The following is a 27,602-nucleotide window of genomic DNA, read 5'->3' as shown; positions in this document are numbered from 1 at the left end:
GGTCACGATTCGGGGGCCTACGTTGTGAGGCTCCGCGCTCAAAAAAGTTGGAACAGTCCCTAGCAGGAATATAGCCTATTTGCGATTCTGTGACTAATTTTAATTCGTCATCATTGCCTTTTTTCAGATCAGTATTGACGTCTGTAGTTCAACAAGTGTTCCGCTACTGTTACTAAGCATTTTATCATGCCTCCGTTTGTGAGGGTGAAAATCGTCAAGTCAGAACCGGGTCCGTCGTTTGTACAAAATGGAGAACCGTTCGATCCATTTGTTGCGGTGAATGTCAAGGAATGTATAATTCAGCAAGGTAATGGAATTGTTCCTACACCACTGATTCAGTAATCCCACAGGAATACTAACGAGATCTACAGTGGATAACATTACAATTCAATTACTAATATGTTACATAGGCTTACACATTACTAAAACCAATATTATCTCAGCTCATCAATATCGGCAACTACTGCTATATTCAGGCATATATATTTCTGGCATTTCTGGAACCACATGCCAAAACAGCCAAAAATAAAATTTTGAATATGGCAAAAATAAGGCTTCTTGAAAAAGTAAATTTTTTAATAAAAATATCAACAAGAATTGAAAGCAGTTTCTATCAAGCGACAAAACAGATGCACAGAGCAAAACTCTTAAACTGGGTCCGCGGACCAGCTTCCATGGGGACCATGAGAAGGCGAATGGAAATCAAGGCTAAAAAGACGAGTAGCCTAATTAAATTTGGATTCACCACTAATTTGTGGATTGAGCAATCTAGCGATTAGTAGGTAAATGATCCTTGTTTTCTTTAGTAACCAGCATATTTTTCGAATCCGTGACTGAGAGGCCTAATTTATAGGTTTATTGCTCAATTAGGTTTTGTTCTTGCTGCTTGTTGGCACTGAGTCGACACTGCACGGTTTGTGACTTGTGTTTGAAAAGAAAGACCAAAATAAAGCGTTTTACATGGGATTAGAGTCTACAAATATCGATTCATGACAGCGTCAAAATTGCCAAAAGTAATTTCTGAAAATTATGCCAAAAATAACTATGCCTGGCTATATTCCATCACCTAAACTGCGATTCATGTCATTCCTTTCACATGTCTTGTTCCAACATTTCGTACTTTTCATTTATAGGCAGAGGAAGTCAGCTGGTTCAGAAGAAAAAAACAATATACCCGGAATGGAATAGCTGTTTCGACTCGCATTTAAAGGATGGACGAGTACTACAGGTCAGGAGTTGATAATTGGTGACGTGATGTAGACTTCAACAACTAGATAATTCTTGTCTAATTGTTTGATACAATATTTTAATCTTCTTGCTACTTTTAAAGCTGTTATGTGGCACGCGATCGCAACCAAATAGCAAACCTGTCATCGCCTGTATTGCCATAACTTACAGGCTTACACTCTTTCAAATTTTCAGATGGTGACTTTGCAGCGCGCTAGTAACAAACAGCTGGGGGAATGTAATATCGGATTACAGATTCTGGCTGATAAGTGCCGTAATCAGACTTTCGGTGGTTCAGGAACAGACGTTTGGGTGAGTAGTGGGTAGGCGGAGCTGTATTTTATTGCAATTTCAATGTAAACTTGTAGAACTGACCAAATTTTTATCCAGCAAAGCAATTTATATCTTTCTTCATGAACCAGGTGTAGGCTTAAATATTGATGCCCTGTTGCTACAACAATTTATGTTACCTTGTGCTGTAAAGTTCGATAAACAAGCTGTGATATTAGTTCCTCCTGCTTCCTGGCCTGATGTGATATCTATTTTAGGTTAAGAACTTAAGTAGTGTCATGGTATTTTTGTTATTTGAACTAACGCACTAAAATCAATTGTTTCGTGCTGTTTTTTGAAGACTAAATATTTTGAAAGTAACTGTTTTGTATGTGAATTATAATAATTTACTCTAAAAGTAAGCTATACCCACTTCAGTACGGGAGTAAATTTCCGAGTAAGTTTCCGTTTTGCCAATATCAAAACATTAACTATATATAGCCCCATGCAGGGTGCTTTCCCAATACTTATATACTCTAAGTCAGCCTGTTGAATTGCTCAGCTTGTTGTTTTTCTTCAATTACACTGAATGAGTGTGTTTCTCGTCATTGCGTCATTTTTCTGTACAGACCGAACAAACATATTTTAGTTAAGGTAAACGAAATCAGTTTCCAATCATAACTCCAGCAACTACTGATTGTTTCCTAGCAGTTCCGTCTAATGTACGGTTTTGGTAATCAGTCTATGATTTTAATGTCACAATGAAATGTACTATGCATCTACAATCCTACTGTACATTTGATTGCTTAACCACTAACCCAGCCTTGGTGTGCGTTTTGAACAAGTTTATTGCTGTAATTTTCCTGTCTGTTGCATTGCATTTCTTTTTTGTTTAAATCTGATGTAAGACTTATTTACTGCAAGTGCAGTTTTTTTGTGGAGAGAACATTAATATATTTCTTTTGATGATATGGCCACAAACGTGAATTAGAAGTTATTTCTTGAAATGTCAGTCCTGTCAGAACTGTGATTAATCATCATCTTGTGAATAATGTGAGATGGACGCAACAATTCATTAGGCTACTTCACTTCTGTTAGAAGTGTATGTGTATGACAGTACAGTTTTACTATTGACTATTGACTTCATGGTCACATATTTCAGGACAATAGGTAATTTATTTTATATTTAAACAATACATACCTCTTGATGCAATTAGTTATCACTTTTAATGGAAGACCTATCCGCTTATGTTAAGTTGCAGAGCTTCTTGTTTGGTGTATGCTGTTTTGAATCTTGTATCTGTAATGTGCTTGATCAGGTCTCGATTTGTGGCTGTTTGTTGGACTGTTGCTTTGCTAATGATAGTTCTAACACGAGGCGTCTAAAACTTTATTCCATTTCCAAAAGTTCCAGGTTTTTGATGCATTTGTAAGTTCAAATAATATAGCCCAAAAGGCCATGACCATACTGTATCATTTTCCATCATATTGTGGCTCCATTAAACTCTATAACTGTAGGCTACTACTATACTATAAAATTGGTATGCCTACATTTTATGAAGTATACCACTTGAAATGCCATAGTAAGCAACACAAGTATCCTGTGCTGTGTTTGTTGTTTGGTATAAACAACTGGTTGTTACGAGTAGGCAGTCTTACTCAGTTGAAAGCTTTCTAGGAAATGAGTGAACAATCGAACCAACAATTTACTCATGCAATGTTTAATATGGATAATATACTTAATCTGCCAACTTGGAAGTGGTTCAATGGGACATGAAAATGATCAGCGCTGTATTATATATCTTATGTGGAACTAATTTTGTGAAGGAGTGCAACATATATGTTTATGATACTCAGTTATTACAATGAATTTGTCACAAATTACTCATATCCTTTGAATTAAGTTGCATAGGGAACTGTGACTAACGGTATTTCGAAATGTTTCAATGGGCTACACCTGTGCTCACTGCTCAGCCTAGGTATAAGTTTATGGAAAACTGTCATTAGGTATGATTCTTCATACTAATCTTTCAAACTAATGCAGAAACTACAATAATGCTACTACCATATCAGCATATTTTCATGTAGTTATTTGTTAGTGAACTGCCGATAATATAATACGGTACAAACAAATGGAACCGGTCGATAAGGTGTTAAATATGACAAAAATCATTTGTAGAGATATTTTTGAGTTATTTCTTCCCGTCCGGTATGAATATGCGAGAGAACCTATTTTTCGTGTAACCTTGCACAGTTGTTTGGTTCTATTATTGTAAAGGCAATCTACCCTTTAACCAGAGTCAAATTTTCAATTCACTCATATAGTGTGAATCGTATGACTATGACTATGTAGTTCAATTTGTTGGTATTTAAGAAGTCCAACTTAAGTTTGGAAAAGGAAGAATTAGAAGATGTACAAATGTGGATATCAATGTCATAATTTGTATGGATTTTGATCAGAGATGGTGAATTTGACATACTATACAGATGACAGATCCCTTTTCAAAAGTCAAGAAAATAGTCAATAGGCTACTAGGCTATGCCATGGGTGGTCGTATACTAGTCATTTAACTAAGCTCCGTTGCTTGTTGTCATGTCTGTGTTTTCCAACTTTTCATCTCTCCTCTTTTGCAGCTCGATCTCAAGCCAGAAGGAAAACTTTTAGTCCAAGTCAAGTTATTTGTAGAACAAGAAGGTAATTATTATATTTTTGAATTATTTCTTGGCATGAAAAAATCATATTTTTATATACCTGTATTTGAATAAAATTGTTTTTACTTGGCGTAGTTTGTCCAAATAATTCGTTACAGACACCATGCGAGAGTACAAGTGCATCATGACATCGTAAAGCTGCCGCGTTATAATTTTGCAGCTGGCGGACATTTGACGTGCCACAATTATAGGTCTAATATTTTAGAATTCAACAAAGATTGATGTGATATCAAAGCATTGGAGCAGTACAGCCTAATTCGGGTTTCGGGCATACTCCCGATAACCAGGCTACTGATCATGTCATTACAAAAATCAAATTAAACCAGCGTTAGGTTTACCTTCGAATATTGGTACAGATCAATGACAACTTGAGTATAATGATTAATGTACCATAGTAATAGAGGTGTTCAATCGCCGAAGAATCCATTGGTGTTATAGCTGTGAGGCGCACCACAACTTAGCTCGCCACTTTTAATTGGCGACAATAACATGGACTCAAGATGATGCAGGATGTAACTTACTATACATCAAGGGGGCAACAGAATGTTAATGGTTGCCACACCAACCTGCTTAGAGGGCTAGATATTCCACGCAATGCAAGCTATGACCTTGTGATATATTACTATTTCCCATAAGTTTGATAGTTTGTTGCGTCCGAGGCTTTAGCCTACTGGTGATGCAAACACAATGTTCGTTATGCTACGATTGCACTTTGACACAATCCTGCTAATTGCAAAGACCTTGAGCTAATCTTGTGATATGATGGAACATAATTATGACACTATCGTACTAAAGGCTTCATTGCCTTTCTTTTGCACCATGCAATTCAGCTGTTGCTATTTCAACTCATTCCATATATCCATGTCGGTAGCCCATAGCCAATGCATTGCTTATGAAATTATGTGAAATTATAATTATGTTGCTGATGCCTGTGTTGATTGATTTTTCATAAATTATCTTGTTCGGTAGCGTGAGCCCATTAGCCGAACACATTATTTTATGGCGGATGGGGAGATGAATATTGTGGACATGAATTCTTCATTAATTTTCCGATTTTTTCTTACTGTAACGCTATAAATATTAGACGGTCTGATGTTTTCACCATACTACATTGACTCGTTCAGAATTATCTAATTTGAATCTCTGATATTCCTAAAATCAGCAAGAGTTTTTGAATATTTGAATATAGTCTTTGCATTTCTACGGGATTTCGTGATTGCTCGCAAGATGGCCTTTGCTATCTCAGGTATATAGTCCTAGCTTTTGTGGTAATCGATTTGTGTCAATTCTGAGACACTTTGGATTCTCAAGGTATTCTCATTGCTTGAAATTGTCAGTGTTCGAATTGCTGTAATTTAAATGGGGGCATTATGTCCTGAATCATTCCGATTTTGCCTTCCATCGGGTCAGTTAGGTCAGCGGTATTATTTATGAGACATCATGGAAAGCGAAGGAGAAATTTTCTGATCTTGCTTCATCAAACATTTCTTTGCAAAAGATAGCTACTATCAAAGCTAGCTACCGGTCAGGTTGGTGGTATGAAAAATTTATTGCCCAGCCTGGTGCTGTAATGAGATTGGTTGCACTCTGATAATTTGAAACGTTGTTGCAGTTATTTGAACCGGAACATTCAAATTTGATCACAAAGTATACCGACTTGATGGGTGAGGATTAGAGCCTGACTGATATCGGATTTTTTAACCTATACCAATAATGGCACATTCAGCAATAACCCCGATATATTCAGCTGATATTCAAAAGATCTTGCATCTAGCTTAAGCCTGTGCCCATGTGTGGTACACACTCTGCACTCGCAGTACATGATTAGTAAATGCCGTATATACAAGCTTCTCGTGTTGACGTACTTGTGCGTATGATAAGTTACCAGCGATGGTTATATTTTAGTATTACCGGTAGCGGAAATCAATTCCGCACGTTGAAGTCGATGTCATTCTGTTTTGCGATGTCACCATCATGACATAACGATCGCTAATCATTATACACTTAGCGGCACTGTTTCTAAACGATTATAGATAAGAGCCAAAGCCTGCGAGGCCCAAGACGCGATGGTTCAGGCCAGCGACGATATCCGGCACACCAAGCCTATTACAGATGCGATTGCTCAGGCCAACGATTATATCTTGCGCACCTGGCCTGTTGTTGTCGCGGTAAATCATGAGTGTGCAGCAATCAATGACCTAATTTTGCTCGTGTACAAAAGGCAAACCAACCTGCGTGCTGTTGTGCAGCGCAGACGAATCGCTGGGCAGGATGGCTGAATGTGATGCGCGATTGGCAACAAACAAGAAGAAAGGCGTGATTTCAAGTTTTATTTCGAGGGACATTTTTTTCAAGACTTGTGCCCATGCATAATGCGCACCCCACGACTTTAGGAAGAAAAAAAATCGATAAAATCTTGCGCATTATACATAGAAAATTACGTCACTTGATTAAGAGTAGAATTGCTCAGATACTCGATTTTTCCCAGCCTTTACCTTTTGCTCTTTTGTCCGCAGACATCATGCCGGAAAACGAATTGCCAGAACGGACAATTCAGAGGCGCCGCGGCGCCATGAAAAAAGCCAAGGTCCACATCGTGAAAGGACACGAATTCACGGCGAAATTTTTCCGCCAGCCGACTTTTTGCTCGGTCTGCAAAGATTTTATGTGGGGATTGAACAAACAAGGTTATCAATGCAAAGGTACTTGAATATCGATCGTTTATTATCGTGAATGCGCTCCTGCCCAGAGTTTAACAACTGGAAAATTTTCAGCTTTGCGAATTAGATTAGAATTAGAATTATACTAATGGCTATGCAGCTGTTCCAAATTATTCTGATAGCTACACAGTTTTCCCCAAACTAGGCCTATATAAGAATTAGAATTATACTTATTTTTACTCAGTTTTTTCCAACTTATATGAAAATTAGAATTATAATGATATCTAAGCATTTTTTCGAATTATATTTTTCCGCCAGCCGACTTTTTGCTCGGTCTGCAAAGATTTTATGTGGGGATTGAACAAACAAGGTTAGCAATGCAAAGGTACTTGAATATCGATCGTTTATTATCGTGAATGCGCTCCTGCCCAGAGTTTAACAACTGGAAAATTTTCAGCTTTGCGAATTAGATTAGAATTAGAATTATACTAATGGCTATGCAGCTGTTCCAAATTATTCTGATAGCTACACAGTTTTCCCCAAACTAGGCCTATATAAGAATTAGAATTATACTTATTTTTACTCCGTTTTTTCCAACTTATATGAAAATTAGAATTATAATGATATCTACGCATTTTTTCGAATTATATGAAAATTGGAATTATACTGATATCTACCAGAAATGAGCATGGATTAGGATTTGGAAAAACCTAATTTGTGAAATTTTGTCGGATTAGGATTAGATTAGGATTTCAGATTCATTTTTAAATGGTTCACGATTAGGATTGGATTTACCGATTTTCGGGGCGATTGATGTCCTGCGGAGACATAGTTTTTCATCTTACATAAGTTACGTCATGTAGGCTACTTTGGCACTCTTGCGTTTTATTTCTTTTTACAGAGTTATAGGCATAAGATGTGGGCTTTCTAAGATGAATTCTAAGTTTATATCAGATCAGGGCTGGAATATACAAATTTCTGGATCAGGACTAGAATTAGGATTGGAAGTTTTGGATTTAGATTTGATTAGGACATAGAAATTTCAAATCCGTTCATCTCTGATATCTACAGTTTTTTCCATATTATATTAGAATTAAAATGATACTAACAGCTATACATGTTTTTCCTAATTACAGTAGAATTACAATTGTCTCCTGCTGATAGCTACACAGTTTTTCCGAATTATAATACAGGAATTATACTAATAGATACGCAATGAGTTTTGCTACAGTGCCTTCGATACGGAACAATTCGAGTATCTCTTACTGTAATAATTTTAAGGAACTTTTCCATAAATGCTACTTTTTACTGCATAATTTGTGGAAAATGAGTGCAACTTTCCACGGATTTGACCGCAACAAAAACTTGTCCTACTAACTATACAGCTGCCGTCACCAAATCCAACATTTTATTAATGTGCCAGCAGAAAAATCGTTTCAATTCCGGCGTGTTGCTATTTTGTGTCAAATCAATTTAAACCGTTTCATACGAAGTTTGTCAGAGCGCCATTCACAAACGATGCAAGGAACACGTGCTCGGTGTATGCGTGGGTTCGGCCAACGACATTAATCTTGTAAATATTCAACTTTTGTCTGGATTTTGTTTCAACTGCCAACTAATAATAATCGTTTCCGTTCACTAAAATGCATTGTAAAATTTTTTATTGAAATATTTTTTGTTCTTAACAGGACTGTCATTACACTTTCAACTAAAAGGATATCTTTTGTACCTTACTAACATACTTTTCTAAGATGTCTCCTACTGGAATGCTATGACACGGCAAATTTCTCGTTTGGGTGATATTATTTATTTACTTTTTTTTGCATGTTAACCTCCGCTATATCAGATTGTGGATCCTCATTGCATAAGAAATGCATCAACTTCATCCTGATGTCGTGCAGCAGGACGGCGGTTGGTTCTGCTCATACGATGGTAAATATGTTTCGTCGGTGCCGTATTTCTGCAGCTATTCCGAGTCGCGGGCTGGAAAATGTCCGAGGAGTAGTCTTTGCCGAATAGGCGTCTTTGTTTGTGTTACGGTGTTTGTTTTCCTTGTCCTCTGGAGGATGTCTTGACAGACTTGTACAAACTACTGGGTTTTGCAACTAGAACTAGAACTAGTCACTTCAATATTCGCGACTAGGACCAGAACTATTAATGTTTTAAAACTCAGCTAGAACTAGAACTACTCGCTTTTCAAAACTCGCAACTATACTAGGCTACTAAATTTTCAAATCACCCAACTAGAACTACTCGCTTTTCAAAATTAGCAACTACAACTAGAACTACTAGAACTAGAACTACCGGTACTCACGTTTCAAAATTAGCAGCTAGAACTAGAACTACTCAAACTAGAACTAGAACTGCTCACTTTTCAAAATTAGCACCCAGAACTAGAACTACTCGCTTTTCAAATCTCATAACTAGAAGTAGAACTACTCACTTTTCAAAATTAGCAACTTTCTAGAACTAGAACTACTCGCTTTTCGAATCTCCCAATCAGAACTAGAGCTAGGCTGCTGACTTTTCAGAATGAGAAACTAGAAGTAAAACTGCTTGCTTTTCAGAATCCACAGCTGGGACTAGAACTGGGCCTACTTCAAAAACCAGTAGTTACTATCAACTAACTAGTTTGGTAGTTTGTGCAAGTCTGCGACTTACTGATCACATTCTGTTGTGAATCATTTGTAATTAACATTTTCTGGAATGAGAAACCTCTATCATCTTTTGCAAATTTGTGTCATTCTAACCTTCAATCATGCATTTCTCAAAGCAATGCGTCTGGAACAAAAGTTAATTTTCGAAAAATTTCGTTTCAGTACTTGAAAGAAAGATTCAAGATCAATATGCCTCATAGGTGAGAAAATTTTCTGATGATATCCGATCGCCTAAATCAGCTCATCAATGTATTGCCCGATTATCTAGTTTCAAAGGAAACCTTGCTCATACCTGGAGCTGAGCATAAAGATTTGAGTACTAGAATCCTAATCGGGTATTAATTGTAATGCTTCCAGTAGAGTAGTTAGATACCGTTATTTGGAGTACTTAAGTTGTACGTGCGTTTTCGTTGAGAGTAATGTTATCACTGTGAATTATAATTTGGATACTTTTTGCACTTGCCAATTGAAATTTTGGAATTTAGTATAAATAACAAAAAATTTCAAATTTTCCTGTCAAGCCAATTAAATTGTTGAGCTGTCTACGAAAACGGTGCGAAACAAATTTGACACAATTCCAACCGATAGAAGTGAAGTAATTACAGCTGAAAGGTTTGGATAATTGCAAAAATAGCAGACTGCAGAAAATCCTATAATTATGAACAAAAAACTTGAATAACTTCGCTTCTACGCATCGTTTTTGTAGACAGATAAACAATTTTATGGGGTTGACAGTAAATTTGAAATTGAAAAAAAAAATTCATCGTAAATTCAAAAATTTCAATTGGCCCTTCATCGGCGTATAGCCTACTGGTTGGAATCGAGTCAAATTTGGTGTGCAGCGTTTTTGAGGCAACCTACCAATTTAGTGAATCCCCGGGGTCCGTAAAAACAGATATTTTTTAACAATCAGGAAATGACATACCTGTGAAGTCGTCATCAACCCACAACATTGTCACAAAGTGCAACGAAACAGACATGATTGAAAAATAACAAATTACCTTTAATGTGGCTTAGAAGTGGCGTTATATTCTTTTCGTAGTCACATAAAAGGTACATACTTGCCCAAATCCTACTTATAATGAAACATCTTCAGATTTGGATTTAGGTTTTGCAATGACTAGGCCTACGCGAAACTAAATTCAGATTTGTATTTTGAAATGATGAAAGGAAATAGAACTTGAGTAGTGTATTCATATTGAAATAAACCTGAATATTTTCGGCTGACACTCAACAGGGGTAGTAGTCAGCCACTCGCAAAGAACTTTATGCATGAATATATGAAAATATGAATATACTATTCAATTGTATATTAAAGGTCTGTACCTCCTCTCTGGAAATAGGAATAGAATTTTGCGATGATGTCAAAAACTCTTGATCCATCGTTTACAGGTTCAAAGTTCACAATTACATGCGCCCCACGTTTTGCGACCATTGCGGATCCATGCTTTATGGTCTTATCAAGCAGGGCGTCAAATGTCAAGGTAAGAACATTACTGCTTTCCGAGTTGTGCTCTGAATCTTATTGAAGTATATATTTGTATTGAAAGGTACCCGAAAATTTTCGGGGCAGCGATAATCGTCAGCAACTAGTAGAGAATTGGAAAGAATATTGTGTATCAACAATTGTATTATCAAATATGCCGTCACCGGCCTAAAAGGTTTGAATGATCGAAGCAAACAGATTGCTTAAGCTCAATGTAGCCTACTATTTTTAGATGATACATAACTCATTCTGTTGAGAGCTTTATATATCAGTATTCAACAGTCATCAAATCACCAAACATATGATGTCATATGTAAATTTGAATCATCAAGATGAACAGTACTATTGCAGCTAATCTGTAGACTCTTTCTGTTGACACAAACTAGGTCGGCAGATTTTGATAATAAAAGACGACTACAAGGCACATAAATCAAAGAATTAACGGTCTTATCCGAAAATATTTGTGTTTATTTCAATGCGATTTCGGTTCGTTGGGAGTGGCTGTTCCCACTTCCATTTGTGTGCCTTGGAGTCTACTTTTATCAAAATACACCAACCAAAACTCTGTCAACTAAAGGAGTTCGTGTACCGCCTAAAGATAGTACATTGAACGCTCTCTCATTCGAGATTTCATGCTGGTGACGTCATATTTTGTGATACGATTGTTGATATACAATGTTCTTTCCAATTCTCTACTAGTTGCTGACGATTACCCCTGACGAGTGTCAGCCGAAAATATTCGGGTTCATTTCAATATGAATATACTATTCAATTCAATGCGAATGTACCATTCACTTCTATACTGAAGTCCTGCACCTCCAAGAGTGTCTTTAAGTATTGTGAATCTGTTTCGCTCTCCTAGAATGCGGTACAAACTCCCATCACAAATGCTACAAAAAAATGCCGCACACCTGCGGAGTGAATCAGTCTCTGCTAGCGGCCGCTCTTGAAAAATTGGATAAAGCTCCTTCCGTGGAGGTGAGTTACCTACCGGGGCACATGACTTTGTTATCAGACTTGAACTAGATAATTTTAGTTGTGTAATTAGAGTGATTTGAACGAAATGGCGGTGACCTAATTTGTGAAATGTTTCTCAGCTCTAATTTTGATTCAAATCTGATTTCTGGTAATTCAAAATATTTGGTAATTCGCTAATTCTAATTGTAATCTAATTTGGAAGAAGCTGTGTAGCTATAATTCTAATTCTAGTCTAATTTTTTAAAACTATAATTCTAGTTTGATTTGGAAAAAGCGGTTCAGCTATAACTGTATTTGAAATCTAATTTGGAAAAGGCTGTGTAACTATAATTCTAATTCTAGTCTAACTTTGTAAAACTATATAGCGATCATTCTCATTCTAATCTAATTTGCAAACAGTTGTTTAGCTATAATTCTAATCTAATATGAAAAGAAACTAACCGCAATTCTAATTATAATCTAATTCTAGTTTGGTTTGGAAAAAGCGATTTAGCTATAACTGTATTAGTAATCTGTAATTTGTAATTGTAATCTATTTTGGAAAAGGCTGTGTAACTATAGTTCTAATTCTAGTCTAATTTTGTAAAACTATGTAGCTATCATATATAATTCTAATCTAAATTGGAAAAACCTGTGTAGCTATAATTCTAATCTAATATGAAAAAAACTAACCATAATTCTAATTATAAACTAATTCTAGTTTGGTGTGGAAAAAGCGGTTTAGCTATAACTGTATTTGTAATCTAATTTGGAAAAGGATGTGTAACTATAGTTCTGATTCTAGTCTAATTTTGTAAAACTATGTAGCTATAATTCTAATTCTAATCTAATTTGGAAAAACTTGTGTACTGGTAGCTATAATTCTAATCTAATATGAAAAGAAACTAACCACAATTATAATTATAATCTAATTCTAGGTTGGTGTGGAAAAAGCGGTTTAGCTATAACTGTATTTGTAATCTAATTTGGAAAAGGCTGTGAACTATAGTTCTAATTCTAGTCTAATTTTGTAAAACTATGTAGCTATCATTCTAATCTAATATGAAAAAAAACTAACTGTAATTCTAATTATAATCTGATATGGAAAACTGTGCAGCTATAATTTTAATTCTAATTTAATTTTGTAAAACTGTAATACTAATTGTAATCTAATTTGGAAAAAAACTTGTGTAGTTATCATTCTAAATCTCATCTAATTTTGTAAAACTATGTAGCTATCATATATAATTTTAATCTAATTTGAAAAAAGTTGTTTAGCTAAAAACTGTGTAGCTATTATTCTAATTCTTGTGTAATATGAAAAAAAACTGTAGCTATAATTCTAATTCTAATCTAAAATGGCAAAACTGTAGCTATAATTTTAATTCTAATATAATTTTGTAAACTATCTTATTGTAATCTAATTTGGAAAAAAACTGTGTAGCTATCATTCTAAATCTCATGGAATTTTGTAAAAATATGTAGCTATCATATATCATTCCAATCTAATTTGAAAAAAGTTGTTTAGCTAAAAACTGTGTAGCCATAATTCTAATTCTAGTCTGATATGAAAAAAAACTGTAGCTATAATTCTAATTCTAATCTAATATGGAATATCTAATTTGGAAGACGCTGTCTAGATATAACTGTCATTCTAATTCTAGTCTAATTTTGTCGTATTTGTTAATTATCGATATTCCGTTAAACAGGAGAGGACGTCGACAAAATCTCAGCAACCGCCGCCTGAATCGAGTATATACGAATCTGTCGAGCTCAAGGCGACACTCCCCCCGAAAGCTCCTCGGCCCTTGTCGCACCCTGCGTCGCACCCCGCACAGAGTGAGTCCCACCTTGGTTTTGCAAAATCATGACATTAAGTTAGTTCTGTAACTACTAATTAAAGAAGTTCCCGGCGTAAATACTGTTTTTTTTTCCAATCCAAAATTTACTCCTCCGATATGCTATCTTTTACTGTCACATCGTTTTTTTTTCAGACGATCTAACCATTTCATGGGCCAGTAAACTCTTAATTCAATGTATCCCAAATTTTCTAACTTTACAGGTCGGAATTGAGTCAAATTTATTGTGCAACCTTTTTTTTTAAAGATATCCTGACAATTCCAATATTTGGCCCCATTGTATTAGAATTAGAATTACAGCTACGAAGTTTTTTTTTCAAATTCAGAGCAGAATTTGAATTAAGCTACACAGTTATTTCCGAATTAGGCTTGAATTAGAATTGTAGCTACAGTTTTTTCCAAGTTTCCAAGAATTAGGAATTGACGAATTTTCTAAAATCAAGTCACGTTTCCTTCTTATGAGCATGGGAATAGCAAATGTCCGTACCCTAGGTTTGTTCTAAAATATAAAAAAAAATTCGGATTCCGGGGATTCACTGATTAAATTGTTGGATTGTCTAAAAAACGCTGATTACCAAATTTAGCTCGACTCCAACCAGTATACGGCGACGCGCAGAGTCTATTGAAATTTTTGAATTTATTATAAATAAAAATGAAATTATTTCAAATTTTACTGTAAACCTCATGAAATTGTTAAGCTGTCTACAAAAACGATGCAAAACAAATTCGACGCGATTCCAACCCGTAGAAGCGAAGTTATTTGAGTTTTTCATTCATAATTCTGGGATTTCCCACCATCCAGGCTATTTTTGCGAATCCAAAACTTTCAACTGCAATAATTTCGCTTCTACCGGCCGGAAGCGAGCAAAAAATGTTATGCATCGTTCTTTTAGGCCACTTATCAATTATATGGGGTTGACTGTAAAATTTGAAAAATTTAATTCCATTTTTCATGATAAATTCAAAAATTTCAATAGGCTCGATTAGAATTAGGATACCGGGATTTTGTTGTAATTAGTCTAATTATGCAACTAGAATTATCTATCAAGTCTAACGTAAACATATTCTGGAACGACCTCTGTATTGACGGCCTCTGTTGGTGGGACAGGTGAGACCTACGAATCGCTCTGGAAGGGTTCGACTGGGACGCAGTCTGTCCGTCCCGTCCCGGCTCCCAGGCTTAGTAAACACGGCAGAAGATTTACGAGCAACGACTTCAAGCTGCTCAAGGTGTTGGGTAAAGGCAGCTTTGGAAAGGTGAGTTCTGCTAGAGAAAGGGGTTCTTAAACTACGGGTGCGGCCTTTAGTGGACCGCAAAAAGGTGCAATTGAATGGTATATTGGTATTGAAATGAACCCGAACATTTTCGGCTGACACTCGACAGGAGTGATTGTCAGCAACTAGTAGAGAATTGGAAACAACATTATTTGGGTGTTTTTTTTTACCTTGGATTGTCCACCAATCAAGGACAATCCCAGAATTATCAAGGAAAAACTCTAATAACTCCGCTGCTACGGGTTGGAATTGAGTCAAATTTATTTTTCATCGTTTTTGAAGACAGCGCAACAATTTCACGGGGTTGACAGAAAATGTGAAAAATTTTTTTTTTGCATATCTTAGTGAATTCAAAATTTTCAAACTGTAAGAAATCTGCGATTACCGGTTGGAATGAATTCAAATTTGGTGTGCGTCGTTTCTTAAGGCAATCTAACAATTTAATCACCTAGCCAGCAAGATTCAGGAAAAAAAGTCTTTTTGAACAGCCCTAGTGTACAGTCATTTTCCATTCTAGTGCTAATGAGGATGAACAATGGTTTGATACGAATTGAACTTTATTCAATTTCAAATTTCTCGAGTTCAGTAATTCTAATTCTAATCTAATTTGGAGAAACGGGTATAGCTCCTATAAATTTAATTGCAGTCTAATTTGAAAAAAAACTGTACAGCTATACACATCAATGTGCAATTGAATATTATATTTGTATCAAAATGAACCCGAATATTTTCAGCTGACACTCGTCACGAGTAATTGTCAGCGGCTGGCTAGTAGAGAATTGCAAATAACGTTGTGCACCAACAATCGAACTATCTTTTGCGCAGGTGCTGTTGGCGGAATTGAAAGACCAGAACAAGTTCTTTGCCATCAAAGCTCTGAAAAAGGACGTTGTGATCGAAGACGACGACGTGGAATGCACTCTCGTAGAACGTCGAGTTCTGTCGCTGGCCTGCGAGCATCCCTACCTCACCCATCTATTCTGCACTTATCAGTCCAATGTATGTTACGTTATCCAGATCTACTTCAACTGTGAAAAACATTTTGGCAGCAGCTATTTTCCTGAGAAATCCACGGTATTTAAACTGCTGATTAAATATTCTCACGGAGTGTACCATTCCACTCCATTATCTCTGTGGTACCGAGGTCACGCGTCATCACTTCTCAAGTCTTTGCCAAGCTTCCGGCACAAATTACTTCCAATTAGAAGTTATCGTACTTTGTAAATTTCGGCTCCCTTTCGTCACAAGACACCTCTAGTTAAGCGCTCTTTTATCATGTGTCATATTTTCTGAGTTTTTTTTTCAGGACCATTTATTCTTTGTGATGGAATATCTGAACGGCGGCGACCTCATGTTCCACATCCAAGCCAGCGGTCGGTTCACGGAGCAACGGGCCAAATTCTACGCGGCCGAGATTGCGCTGGGTCTTCAGTATCTTCACCTAAAAGGTACCGAAAGATAGTGTCATTTATAGTTTTGTGACTTGACAATTTCATGGGGTTGCCAGTGAAATTTGAAAAAAAAAACTCTAATAGCTTCGATTCTACAGATTGAAATTTCGTTAAATTTGGTGTGCAGCGTTTTTTTAGTCAACCTAACAATTTTATCAGATTTTTGGACAACCTTAGTACGGTACCAGGGTTGTAACCAAGTCACAAGTCAATCTCACTTTATGGTTTTGAGTCGAGTCATTTTTAATTCACCACCGAGTCAAGTCCGAGTCATAGTGTTTTGACTCGAGTCTGAGTCCAGGTAATTGTGTTCAATGTTCAGTTTTCAGTTCAATCCAATTCAATCCATTTTCAACTCTGCTATAGTGATATAGAATGGCTCGCATTCGTAATATAGTAATTTTCCTCAGTCTTAACAGTTTCTGGCCCTATTTTCCGAGTATCAAGACTGATAGACGAAATACCAATCATGTGGTGACTTTACTATTCTTCAAAGATACAATGAAATGTCTGCCTTGGCCGTCCTAGTCTCGAGTCATATGACTTGGTTCGAGTCAGGAACAATGACTCGAGTACAAGTCGGGTCAATACAAAAATTGACTCAAGTCGAGTCATTTTCCGCATTTGAAAAAAGGAGTCAAGTCGAGTCGCCAAAAATTGCGACTCGAGACATTACAACCCTGCCTAGTACTCTGAAAATGTTTCTTTGAACGGATATTTCGTACCAGGTATCGTGTATCGAGATCTGAAATTAGACAACGTGCTTCTGGACTCGGACGGCCACATCAAGATCGCCGACTTTGGCATGTGTCGCGAAAATATCAGCGAGAAAAATAAGGCTTCTACGTTTTGCGGGACTCCCGATTACATAGCTCCTGAGGTCTGTTTTTTTGTTCTTGCTTTTGTTTTGTGTTTTCATAACAGCGTGCCCGATTATACTGGTTGGCCGATTACTTTGTGATATGATTGTTGATATCAAATGTTCTTGCCAATTCTATGCTAGTTACTGACAATTACCCATGAACAGGGCGATTTTTTTTCGACATGTCAAAAAAGTCAAAATTTTGTCAAAATTGTAGCGTAAGGTCAAAAATTATTTAAATTGTTCACAAAGACAAAAAATATTTGCAACCCACATTTCGTTTGTGTCATAGATGTTTGCACTGTCGGTGAACTTATCGTTTGGAGACGGCCCATTGCCTGCTCAGTGCTCATTGTGAATTATAAACGCTAAAATGAAATAAATAGGTTGACATGGTGACATGTAGAGCCCGACCGATATTGGATTTCTGAGCCGATACCGATAAGACCGATATCCAGTACCTCCACCGATAACCCCGATATATTCAGCCGATATTCAAAAGATATGGAATCTAGCTCAAGGCCCATATTCAACACCTCAAGAGCATTTCTTTCCAGAACTTTACAGCCATTGATATGCTTGAACATGAAATAAATGATCAAGGAACTATCAAAATGTATCAAAAGCACCAATCCAGCAGTTGCAGATTACAGTTCACGAAGCACAATTTCTCGGCCCTTTCTCCAAGGAGTGAACTTCTGCGGTCTTCCATCCATAGATGATGTATATAGTACTAAACACAGTGAGCAATCTTTCACTTGGTAGTATAGTTAGTGGCACAGCAGGAAATCTTTCTTCATTTCGGTTCCAGCGCTCCCTTGCAATTGCAGGGTATCTTTCCTTCAATGGTTTAACCAAATATTGATATTGATATTCTTCTGACAATGCACCTGGAGCCTTCAGCACATCATTAACAAATAGCTGAAGAGAATGTGCAAAACAACTCAAATTGTCCACGTCTGCAACTGCTCCACCCATCCCCCATGGGCCTTGACCACCATTTCAACAATGAATTGATCAATATTTTACACTCTTTTGTCAGAATTGGCCAATGTCATCATGGAATCAAAAATTTTCGTATCAATTATTGGCTTTACTCCACGTTTGCTTGATTTTCTTGCCCTCTATGCTCGCATATTTCCTATCATGGTGGCCCCGCAGGCCGCAGCCGCAGGCCTCAGTCAGACGACTCCTTACATTACCGGTATAATTAGCTCTGTTGGTACCGAACCGGGAAATGTTTCGACGCGACGCTTTTCTCTATCATTACGAGGGTCAGTCCAGCATGATTGAAGTTCTCATTTGTCTTACTGATTGAAATCTTCTGCAGACAACTATCCACTATCCAGCTGCTCTCTGTCTTTTGTGATCGATTCCTGCAGGGGGATTCCCACGAAGTCAGTGGGGCATAACGGTGGTTAGTTATCTATGATATTTTCAGATAGACACGCCTACTACCCTGTATGCAGTATGCACTATATGCAGCTTGGCCATTTATTTTTATAATTGACCGTCCTCACGTCTTTTATCGACTTCTCTTGACTCTCTGCCACCATGTTGTGACGTCACGAAAATGGTCGATATTTTTTTACCTTCAATGGCCGATACCGATATTTCTCTCCAAGCGTGATATCGACTCGATATTATCGGCGAGCCGATAATCGGTCGGGCTCTAGTGACATGGTCAACGTACCGCAACATCCTAACTGAAGCAAGACTGCGTGGGCATTGGTTCTTATATCGTGAAGCGCATCATGAAAAATTGTGATGTAGACAACATTATCAGAATGAAGTAACACGGTTTGTTACCAGCAGTGTACGAACAACTTCATGGTTGTCAGCTAACAACTGCTGCTGTTGAACGTCCTTTCTCCATTCTTGGCAAGCTACTTAGTAACGACAGACACTTTCTACCCGAGAATGTAGGAAAGCATCTCCCGCTGTACTACAACAAATTTTAATTATATCTACCATAATGCGTGATGTAACCACTGGAATTCTTAATAGGCCCAGATTACGATGTTTTTTCATGTAAAAATTTGTCAGTTTTTATGTCAAAAAGTTTTTTCAGGCCAAACTACTTCGTAAGGACAGACAGTTCCAACCAAAAGATGAGTAGTATAATTATAACATTATGCGTGAAAACACCAAATTTATATAGATGAGGGCAAAATTTTGTCAAAATTAAGTTTTTCAAGGTAAAAAAAATGTCAAAGTTTTTCCTTTTTTTAGTCAAAATCTTCCGTTTTTTCGGTAAAAAAACTCGCCCTGCCCATGACGAGTGTCAGCCTAAAATATTGTGGTTTATTTCAATATCAATTTACTATTCAATCGTATGTTGAAGTTCTGTACCTCCAAGAAGCTCCTAATTTTCATGTTCCATTTGGCGCTCAGATTCTTCAAAACAAACGTTACACTTTCGGGGTGGACTGGTGGTCGTTCGGAGTGCTCCTGTACGAGATGATGCTCGGGCAGTCTCCGTTCCACGGCGACGAAGAGGAGGATCTGTTCAACGCTATCGTCCACAAGGAGCCCGTCTTTCCCAAGTGGATGCCCAGAGACTGCACCAACTGCATCAAAGAGGTGATGAGACTGGATAGAGCAGTGGTTCTTCGTCTTTTTGTCTTCTTGGACCCCTGTGGATCCCCCCCACCCCGTTTTAATTCAAGTTTAGCTCTATCATCGTGCAACCGTCATCTGTCTTGTGCAAATATGAACTGTAGGCTAGTGAAAAGCAGTGTTGGGATGACTCGAGACATGACTTGACTCGAGTCACCTTTTTCGCCTGACTTGACTCGGCGTATCAGAAATAATGGATTGAGTCGTGACTCGGAGCAAAATTCACGAGTCAATTTCAAGTCATCAAGTAATCGGTGTCGATAAAAATCACTTTATCTTGCATGTGTTCAGATTGTTCACGAAACGCTTGCGTAACCCATGAGAGCGACCAATCATTCAATGACCGACTGACCGTGCGTTTCACTGAGCCTCGATTGTTCTCTCACAAATAAATTGAGCGCACACGCTGTGATCGAAGCTTACAGCTTACGTTGTCGTAACTGCAGTAGTAAAGTAATAGAATAGCAAAATGTATATTTCTGTTCTCTGTTCTCACCTTAACCAAACCTCTTGTTTTATTGAAATTGAAGTCGAATATAGTTTATATGGTCCTCAACAATGGTATCATATCAATTTGTAAATGGGTTATGTATTGCGTCTTATCAATTGGTTTCTCTATTCTCTATTTTGGCTGGTAACTATAAACGAAGGCTATGCAATTATGTAGTCTAACTTCTACGCGTATGTGAGCGATGCACCGTCTTCTTGCGTGCATATTTAACTCTATATTCGTTCATCGTTTCGGAATCAATGACCACTCAAACTGTATTTCAGACAGCTAGCAAATTGCAATGACGTAATCATGCCTCATACATACTACGAAAAGGCAACTTGACTTGACTCGTGACTTGACTTGACTTGACTCGACTCGAGTCACCTTTGAAAATCGATTGACTTGACTTGACTCAAAATGTGCAATGACTCATGACTCGAAGGAAGTGACTTGATCCCAACACTGGTGAAAAGCAACAACACAATGGCCTCTCTTGAAAATAGCACCATACTATTTATGTAAAAATTGGGAAAACTTTCAATATTTCAAAGCAAATTCTCCAGCTACATTTCTTGAAATAAGTGGCCGTGTCTTGTCAATTTAATATGAACGAGTGCCGAAAACTCATTTCCACAGAGATATGTGCTGGTCCGGCGACACCTTTGGGTGATCGCAACATATATGGCATATATGTTACCAGTTATGAAGCGAAAGTGCTTTACTCAGCTGGATTTTTCGCGGATTCAGTAAGCGTAATTATAATTTAATTTGGAAAAACCCTGTGTGGCTATAATCTGATTATCTGATCCTAGTTTAATTTGGAAAAGTTGACAGCTATAAATCTAAATCTTTTCTAATTTGGATGAAAAGCGGTATAACTGTGAACGGTGCTAATTCTGGTATAATTTGGAACGGTTTAAACTTCTAGATCCTTATTTGGGTATATTTAAATATGAATATATTATGCAATCTGCTTTGCTTCACTTTACTTCGTTACTGACTGACTGATGTTCACCTTCTTTTCTGCGCAGCTGCTTGTTAAAGACCCGGAATCTCGGCTGGGAGTCGTTTCCGATGTCAAGCTCCATTCCTTTTTCAAGTCCATCGATTTTCCCAGAATGGAGAAAAGGCAGATCGATCCTCCGTTCAAACCAAAAGTGGTGAGTTGATTTTGAATTTTAGTTTCGCTACAATTTGTGAAGGCCTCGATTCAAAATCGTTGAGGCATGGAATAATTTTCAATATCAATTTCCCTAGTTTCTCTCAAGTTGGACATGGATGTCTTGACAACTATCGAAATTGATTTTTAGAGATCGCCAAGCGACTACAGCAACTTCGACAAAGAATTTCTTGCTGAGAAACCTCGTTTGACATTGGTAAGTTGTCACCGATTCATAGTATTTGTACTCTGCAGGGGTGGGCGAATTTTTAGCTCAATGGCCGCGTTTAACCGGTTGGTAGGGGCTGCTTTTTGCTTCACTTTTCAATACTGAAAAACACGACCTTAATGCGATGCGAAACCAATAAGTAATGTATCGTTGGATTCAGAAATCAACGCCTAACCAACTAGGCCACGAAGCTAGACGAGAGCCAAGGCGCCCAAGGGTGTATATAATAAAGAAGTTGAGATAACCTTGTTGTAAAAAGAGATAAGGTTTTGTTACTTCCTTGTAGAGTCCACGACGTATACCTAGTGCTAATAAGTACGTGCTATTCACGGCCACAGAGATCTTTGCTTTCAAACAAGCCAGGAGAGACCGCTTTTGTTCAACTAATTCGAAAACATTGTAGACATTGTAAAATATTGTAAACCGTGAACACGCAGTCTGGCCTCTCAGATAGCCCGATTAAATCACACTTGTGATCCGAATTAAGTCATTCTGGGAGGTTTAACGACTGAGCACTGGATATTTACTTTCTACAGGGCGATCGCGAGGTCATCAAGACGCTGGACCAAGCCGTCTTCAACAATTTCAGTTTCATTAACACCAAGGCAGTCCGGGAACTGTCGACCAAGCCATGATAAAATCAATATGTCTCATGCACTTTACAACCCAATACTGACATCTCCAAAGGAAGCAGATAAATATATGCAAACGGCAACGATAGAAATTACGGCACGTTATACTAAGCACTTTACTGTTTACTTCACACTTTTGACGCGGTAAACCAGAGATTTCACCTTTTTCAGACAATCTTTTCCGCTCCTGATCTCTACATATTATTAGTTTGTTCGTAATGATGAAATTCACATTCGCAAATACCAACTGCTTCAATTAGCGACATATTTCAGTGTTTTGACACGGCGGTAAACCTAAGCTTTCACGTTTCTGAACAGTTTTTCACTTTTTAAGTCCGGATACTTATAGTTTGTGACAAATCGCACAATCGCAAAAAGTGACTCGATATTAGTCGGGGTCTAGTCAGAAAGGTAGTACTCTTAATTTTTTTGGGGTACTCAGGTTGGTTTCGGCTACTCGCGCTGCTCACTCGAGTGTTTTTTAAACCATTCCTCTTCTATGCGACCAGTTTTAAGGTAAAATACTTTTTACCATTGTATTTTAAAAGGTAGAAATCAGTCTGAATTACTTTGAGTGAAAGCGTCGCAAGAACCGTGCGCAGTAGGGTTGTTCAAAAATATCCTTTTTTCGGATTCTGGGGATTCACTGATTAAATTCTTGGGTTGCCTAAAAAAATGCTGGACGCCAAATTTGCCTTCGAACAATTTTTTAGAATTAAATTCGAAATTTTCAAACTCCCGTGCGTTCACGTCTACCAGTTGGAATCGAGCCACATTTGGTGTGCAGCGTTTTTTTGACAACCTAACAGTATAACCAGTAAATCCCCGGAATCTGGAAATAAAGTTATTTTTGAACATCGTTAGTGTGCACTGTGCAGTAATCCCTGTCTCACGGTAACTAAATATATTAATTTCATTCGTGATTTTACGTTAGTCTTACAATCGTACAATTTTGAAATTATCAGCCTATGATTAATTGCTAAAGTATGCATGCATGCGAGCGCGGACCAAATCAACTTGTCTCAAACTACTTGTTTGACCTATCATTTTGAACTTTGGCTAGAAGTAGTTTGGATGTCTTGGAAGTTGCTACTTCTACTTCAAGTTTACATTCACGGCGTTAATTTCACTCATAGTCGCAATGCTGACAACGTTGGCGTTTTGGAATAAATTATTTGAGTTTTTTAATCAATTTGTTACGTACACCCGTGATATGTCGAGATTGCATAGGCCTATCTGTATATTCATCCCTTTTCTTCACAGTAGTAGTGCTCAAAAAATCTTGTCAAAAGAAATTTTATTTGTTTATGATAGTAATTGTGTGTTTCACTCAGCATGCGCGTAGCTATTTGTCATTTCACTGCACCTCGTTAATGTAATTTCTGAATGTTGTAAATAGAGTAGATCTATACATTTTATTAGTATTGTGATATTCCTCATTCCAAAAACTGATTTATTTTGTGCACCAGCAAGTCGTATGCTGGCCGTATCATGTATAGACTCCAGCGGTACCGATATGAGATGTGGATTGTAATCGGGGTTGTAATGACTAGATTAGACTTGAGTCAATTTGTGTAGTGACTCGACTTGTCCGCGAGGCATTTAGCGTGACTAGGCCAAGTCTTATATGTTCCGAGACATTCTATATCAGTGGTTCTCAAACTCTTTTGGACCCTCCTTATGCTAAGAAAAAATTTCATGCCCCCTCACCGTCATATCGCAAAATGCAACCATAATGCTAGCAATACCAACGGATAGTTTGATGGCATGGAAGGTTATGACTGTTGATGAGTTCTCAAATATGAAATTCGGACCATGTATACACAGAGTATCATCTATGAATTGGGGGAGAATTGCGCAGAGCGTGAAAAAGTTTTCAGTTGACTGCAGCTTTGCGCCCCACTTAACATACTTTCAAACCCCCCTAGTTTGAGAATAACTTTTATATAACTTGATCGGAGTCTCGCGTGTCACGACAGTTACTTGAAAAATAGACCCAGAAAGTGTCTTCGTTCTGTTTGAATAAACATGTTTAGAATGAGAAAAATGAGTATATTATGAATACAGGCTTTTGATGTCACCCAAGATTTTCACAAAAGCGAGTTGAATCTTGCTTGAACTCGATAATGACAAGTAAACACTATGGCTTAAGATTCGAGCCTTTCCTCTCGGACTTGACTCGGTGGTGAATTGAAAATGAGTCGAGTCAAAACTTAAAAAGTAAAATAGACTTACGACTCGGAACTTTTTGACATGGTCACAACCTTACAACCCTGATTTCACTCAGTCGCCATTTTTTGTTGTTTGAATGTACCGTTCCGCATTTTAGTGTGTCATCGTATTTCCCTGAAGTACGATTGTTTTCGCATTTTGTGTAATCATGATGTATGCAGTTCCGCGCTGATATTTATTGGCATTCTTTACTGTAGGAGTGAGTTCTTTTGTGACTAATAAATGCAGGTGATATTATTGTGCTTTGTTCAAGATTTGGGATTCGTTACGATTGATTGCCGGGTGTGGTAGCGGTAGGCGTGGGAAATTCCTAATTTCAGTTTATTATTGATAATTTCATCCTTAAAACACCACAAGATTGTGTTACAATGAAAATATGGAAGATCTCGAAACGTCTTGGAGTAGTCTTTGAAATAAGACGCTCACCAGGGCCTGGAACAGTGTTTCCTAACCGCGGTTCGCCGGAGGTCAAGACACATTAGCGGAAGCGGTCGCCAGGTTAATAGAGTTTCAGAGCCACTAGCCTAGAATAAAAAAGACCTCCATATGTAGCTGATGATCCACGGCTGCTACATAAAAGATGTGAAGAAGAGGCATAGAAACCAGGGTTGTAATGACTCTCGGGTCGCGTTTTGTTGGTTACTCGTCTAAGTCTTGTGACTCGAGACTAGGGTGGCCAAGACAGGCCTTTCATGGTAACTTCGAAGAATAGGACAGTTACCACGTTATTGGTTATAACGCAGAGCGAATGTTTGTAATTGTATAATTGACTCCAGAAGGCTGCGTTTATAATTCGCTGCGTGTTTCTTCTTTTGACGGACCGGCGTAACCGCGCCGTACGGCCTTGTCGGCTGACGTACCACGATGCCTGTCTATTGCACACGTATTCGATGGATCACACTGACGAATATATTTTGTTTCTGTCTCCACGACTTGTAACTTTATTGAATTACGTACGACAATGTAACGGACTTCCGAATCAGCGAAATATCATGAATGAATGAATGTCTACGTGGTATTACATGCGTATATAAATTATAGCCACGAGAGAATATATGCACAAAACATCGTACGATGTATTGCTCTTATCTATATTCACACGAATAACAAAGGTCTTATCGGGTTTTCACTTCAGGGAATTAAGTAAGTTCACAACACTCCCTATTGCTCAAATCTTAAAATGGCGTGAACAATATATTTCGTTAAATTGGTATTTCGTCAATCAGTGCTGGTACTTTGAAAATCGAGCAGAAACTGTTGAAACCAAAACCGTTCGCCCGGGTGCACCGCTTTGGTGACCCCTGCGTTAGAAGAATTGGTAAGGGGGGTCGTTTCAACCATATCGCGGTCATTAATAGCCGTAAAAGGGTGGATGTTTCAGTGATTCGCTGGGCCACAGAGTTATATTGGAAATTATGAAATTGACGATAGGTTATGTCTATTTCAGCAAAGCGTATATCCATATTACTGTTAGCCTTCTCTTACTTAGCCCCAATTAGCCTTCCCTCCCTTTTACCAAAATCCGGAATAATGCCAAATTTGTTTCGATCTGACTCGATCGTAATGTGTTTCACAGTGTTGGGGTCACGAGTCCTCTCGAGTCATTGCACATTTTGACTCGAGTCAATAAGTCAAGTCAATCGATTTTCAAAAGTAACTCGAGTCAAGTCGAGTCAAGACGCAATTCAAGTCAACTTGATTTTTCGAAGTACAAGACATAATTGCGTCATTGCATTTTGATAGCTGTTTGAAAGTTGTGATTCATTTGGAATCGAGGGAAGAATGTAGAGGTAAATATACAATAACTAATGCACGGTGTAAGGCGATGGCGGCTTGGCACTGGATGTCCCTGCGCGCGAGAGAGAGAGAGTCTTTATTTTCATCGAACCAAAATACATAACGAACGGCAGTGATGGTGGTACAGAAAATATGCGTGCACAGTATTCGGTATTAGATAGGAATGATCGATAAGACCGTGAAGGTCATCTAGTCTGATCACACCAGCATCAAACAGGTACACTTGACTCTGAACAGTCTGGCTGTAAAAAAATGTTTAGTTAAGAAAGGAAAATAGAAAAAAAAATCAAACAATGATAGCAAATGATCAATGAAGCAATGTCTGGGCGAGGTAGGGCAACAGTGTTAGTGTTATTAGATATTCTTGTTAACTCGCTGCAAAATGCCTCGGACAAAGAGGCATTTTCAGGAAAACAATAAATTAGATTAGAACTAAAATTAGAGCATATAGGGGCATTTCACAAATTAGATTAGAATTAGACTTAGAGCATGGAAACATTTCACAAATTAGATTAGAATTATAGCATAGAACACTTTCCCAAATTAGATTATAATTAGATTACTGGCATTTCGCTCTAATTTAGTGAAATTAGACAACTAGAAATATCTAGTTGTCCAAGCCTGCTCCACTCACTTTGTTTGCGGTCAATTTATTTGTGATTGAACAATGGAGGCTCAGTAAAACGCAAAATCATCAAGTGTTTGCTCGCTCTCACAGGTCACACCAGCGTATCGAGAACAATCCGAATATATACAAGATCAGTCACTTTCATCAACACCGTCACAAGTCCAAGTCGCAAGTCAATCCACATTTCTGAAACGCCAAGTCAAGTCATTTTTTCAAAGTGACTCAAGTCATGTCAAGTCATACGAAAAAGTGACTCGAGTCATACCAACACTGCTAAAAACTACGTTGTAATTGTAAGTTATATGCTACCAATTTTGAAATTGCAAACATTGTATTCCAAAATATCGCTCTCCCTTTCAGAAATACTGATAGCGACCTGGCTGAGGTGGCTTCATTC

At 37.6% G+C, this 27,602-nt stretch overlaps 1 protein-coding gene and 1 long non-coding RNA gene across 4 annotated transcripts in view; one reads left to right on the top strand and one right to left on the bottom strand.

The window, feature by feature from the left end:
- The first annotated feature begins 94 nt into the window (after positions 1-94).
- Positions 95-25,017, top strand: LOC145442032 (protein kinase C delta type-like). 3 transcript variants are annotated; one of them, XM_080320017.1, is made up of 18 exons: positions 95-307; positions 1,134-1,228; positions 1,423-1,539; positions 4,132-4,192; positions 6,726-6,911; positions 8,716-8,801; positions 9,689-9,726; positions 10,919-11,010; positions 11,875-11,990; positions 13,679-13,808; positions 14,937-15,085; positions 15,929-16,102; positions 16,410-16,551; positions 17,283-17,434; positions 19,811-19,999; positions 21,560-21,688; positions 21,839-21,904; positions 22,453-25,017. In XM_080320017.1, exons 1-18 carry the CDS (start codon positions 187-189, stop codon positions 22,549-22,551), a joined length of 2,142 nt encoding a protein of 713 aa, XP_080176143.1. In that variant the 5' UTR covers positions 95-186; the 3' UTR covers positions 22,552-25,017. The 3 variants fall into 3 exon arrangements, with proteins under 3 accessions (XP_080176143.1, XP_080176141.1, XP_080176142.1); XM_080320015.1 differs by having other exon boundaries at positions 13,679-13,811; positions 14,931-15,085; XM_080320016.1 differs by lacking the exon at positions 8,716-8,801 and adding an exon at positions 8,363-8,442 and having other exon boundaries at positions 13,679-13,811; positions 14,931-15,085.
- The window catches only part of LOC145442037 (uncharacterized), a 118,418-nt gene continuing 115,404 nt past the window's right edge, over positions 24,589-27,602 (bottom strand). The window contains exon 2 of the long non-coding RNA XR_013915932.1: positions 24,589-24,708. This is a non-coding gene — a long non-coding RNA (uncharacterized LOC145442037). The remainder of the gene's footprint in view (positions 24,709-27,602) is intronic.

Source organism: Botryllus schlosseri, chromosome 6, assembly GCF_051294905.1.
Source record: "Botryllus schlosseri isolate E-star chromosome 6, Bs_hap1, whole genome shotgun sequence".
Taxonomy (NCBI): domain Eukaryota; kingdom Metazoa; phylum Chordata; class Ascidiacea; order Stolidobranchia; family Styelidae; genus Botryllus; species Botryllus schlosseri.
This window is presented reverse-complemented; position numbering and strand designations above follow the sequence as displayed.

What these genes read in the sequence shown, in the direction of transcription:
- LOC145442032 (XM_080320015.1), top strand. Translation starts at nt 187, where the DNA reads ATGCCTCCGTTTGTGAGGGTGAAAATCGTCAAGTCAGAACCGGGTCCG. An exon ending in GTTATTTGTAGAACAAGAAG is followed by an intron (nt 4,193 to 6,725) that starts GTAATTATTATA and finishes TTTTGTCCGCAG; the next exon opens with ACATCATGCCGGAAAACGAA. An exon ending in GTAAAGGCAGCTTTGGAAAG is followed by an intron (nt 15,086 to 15,928) that starts GTGAGTTCTGCT and finishes TCTTTTGCGCAG; the next exon opens with GTGCTGTTGGCGGAATTGAA.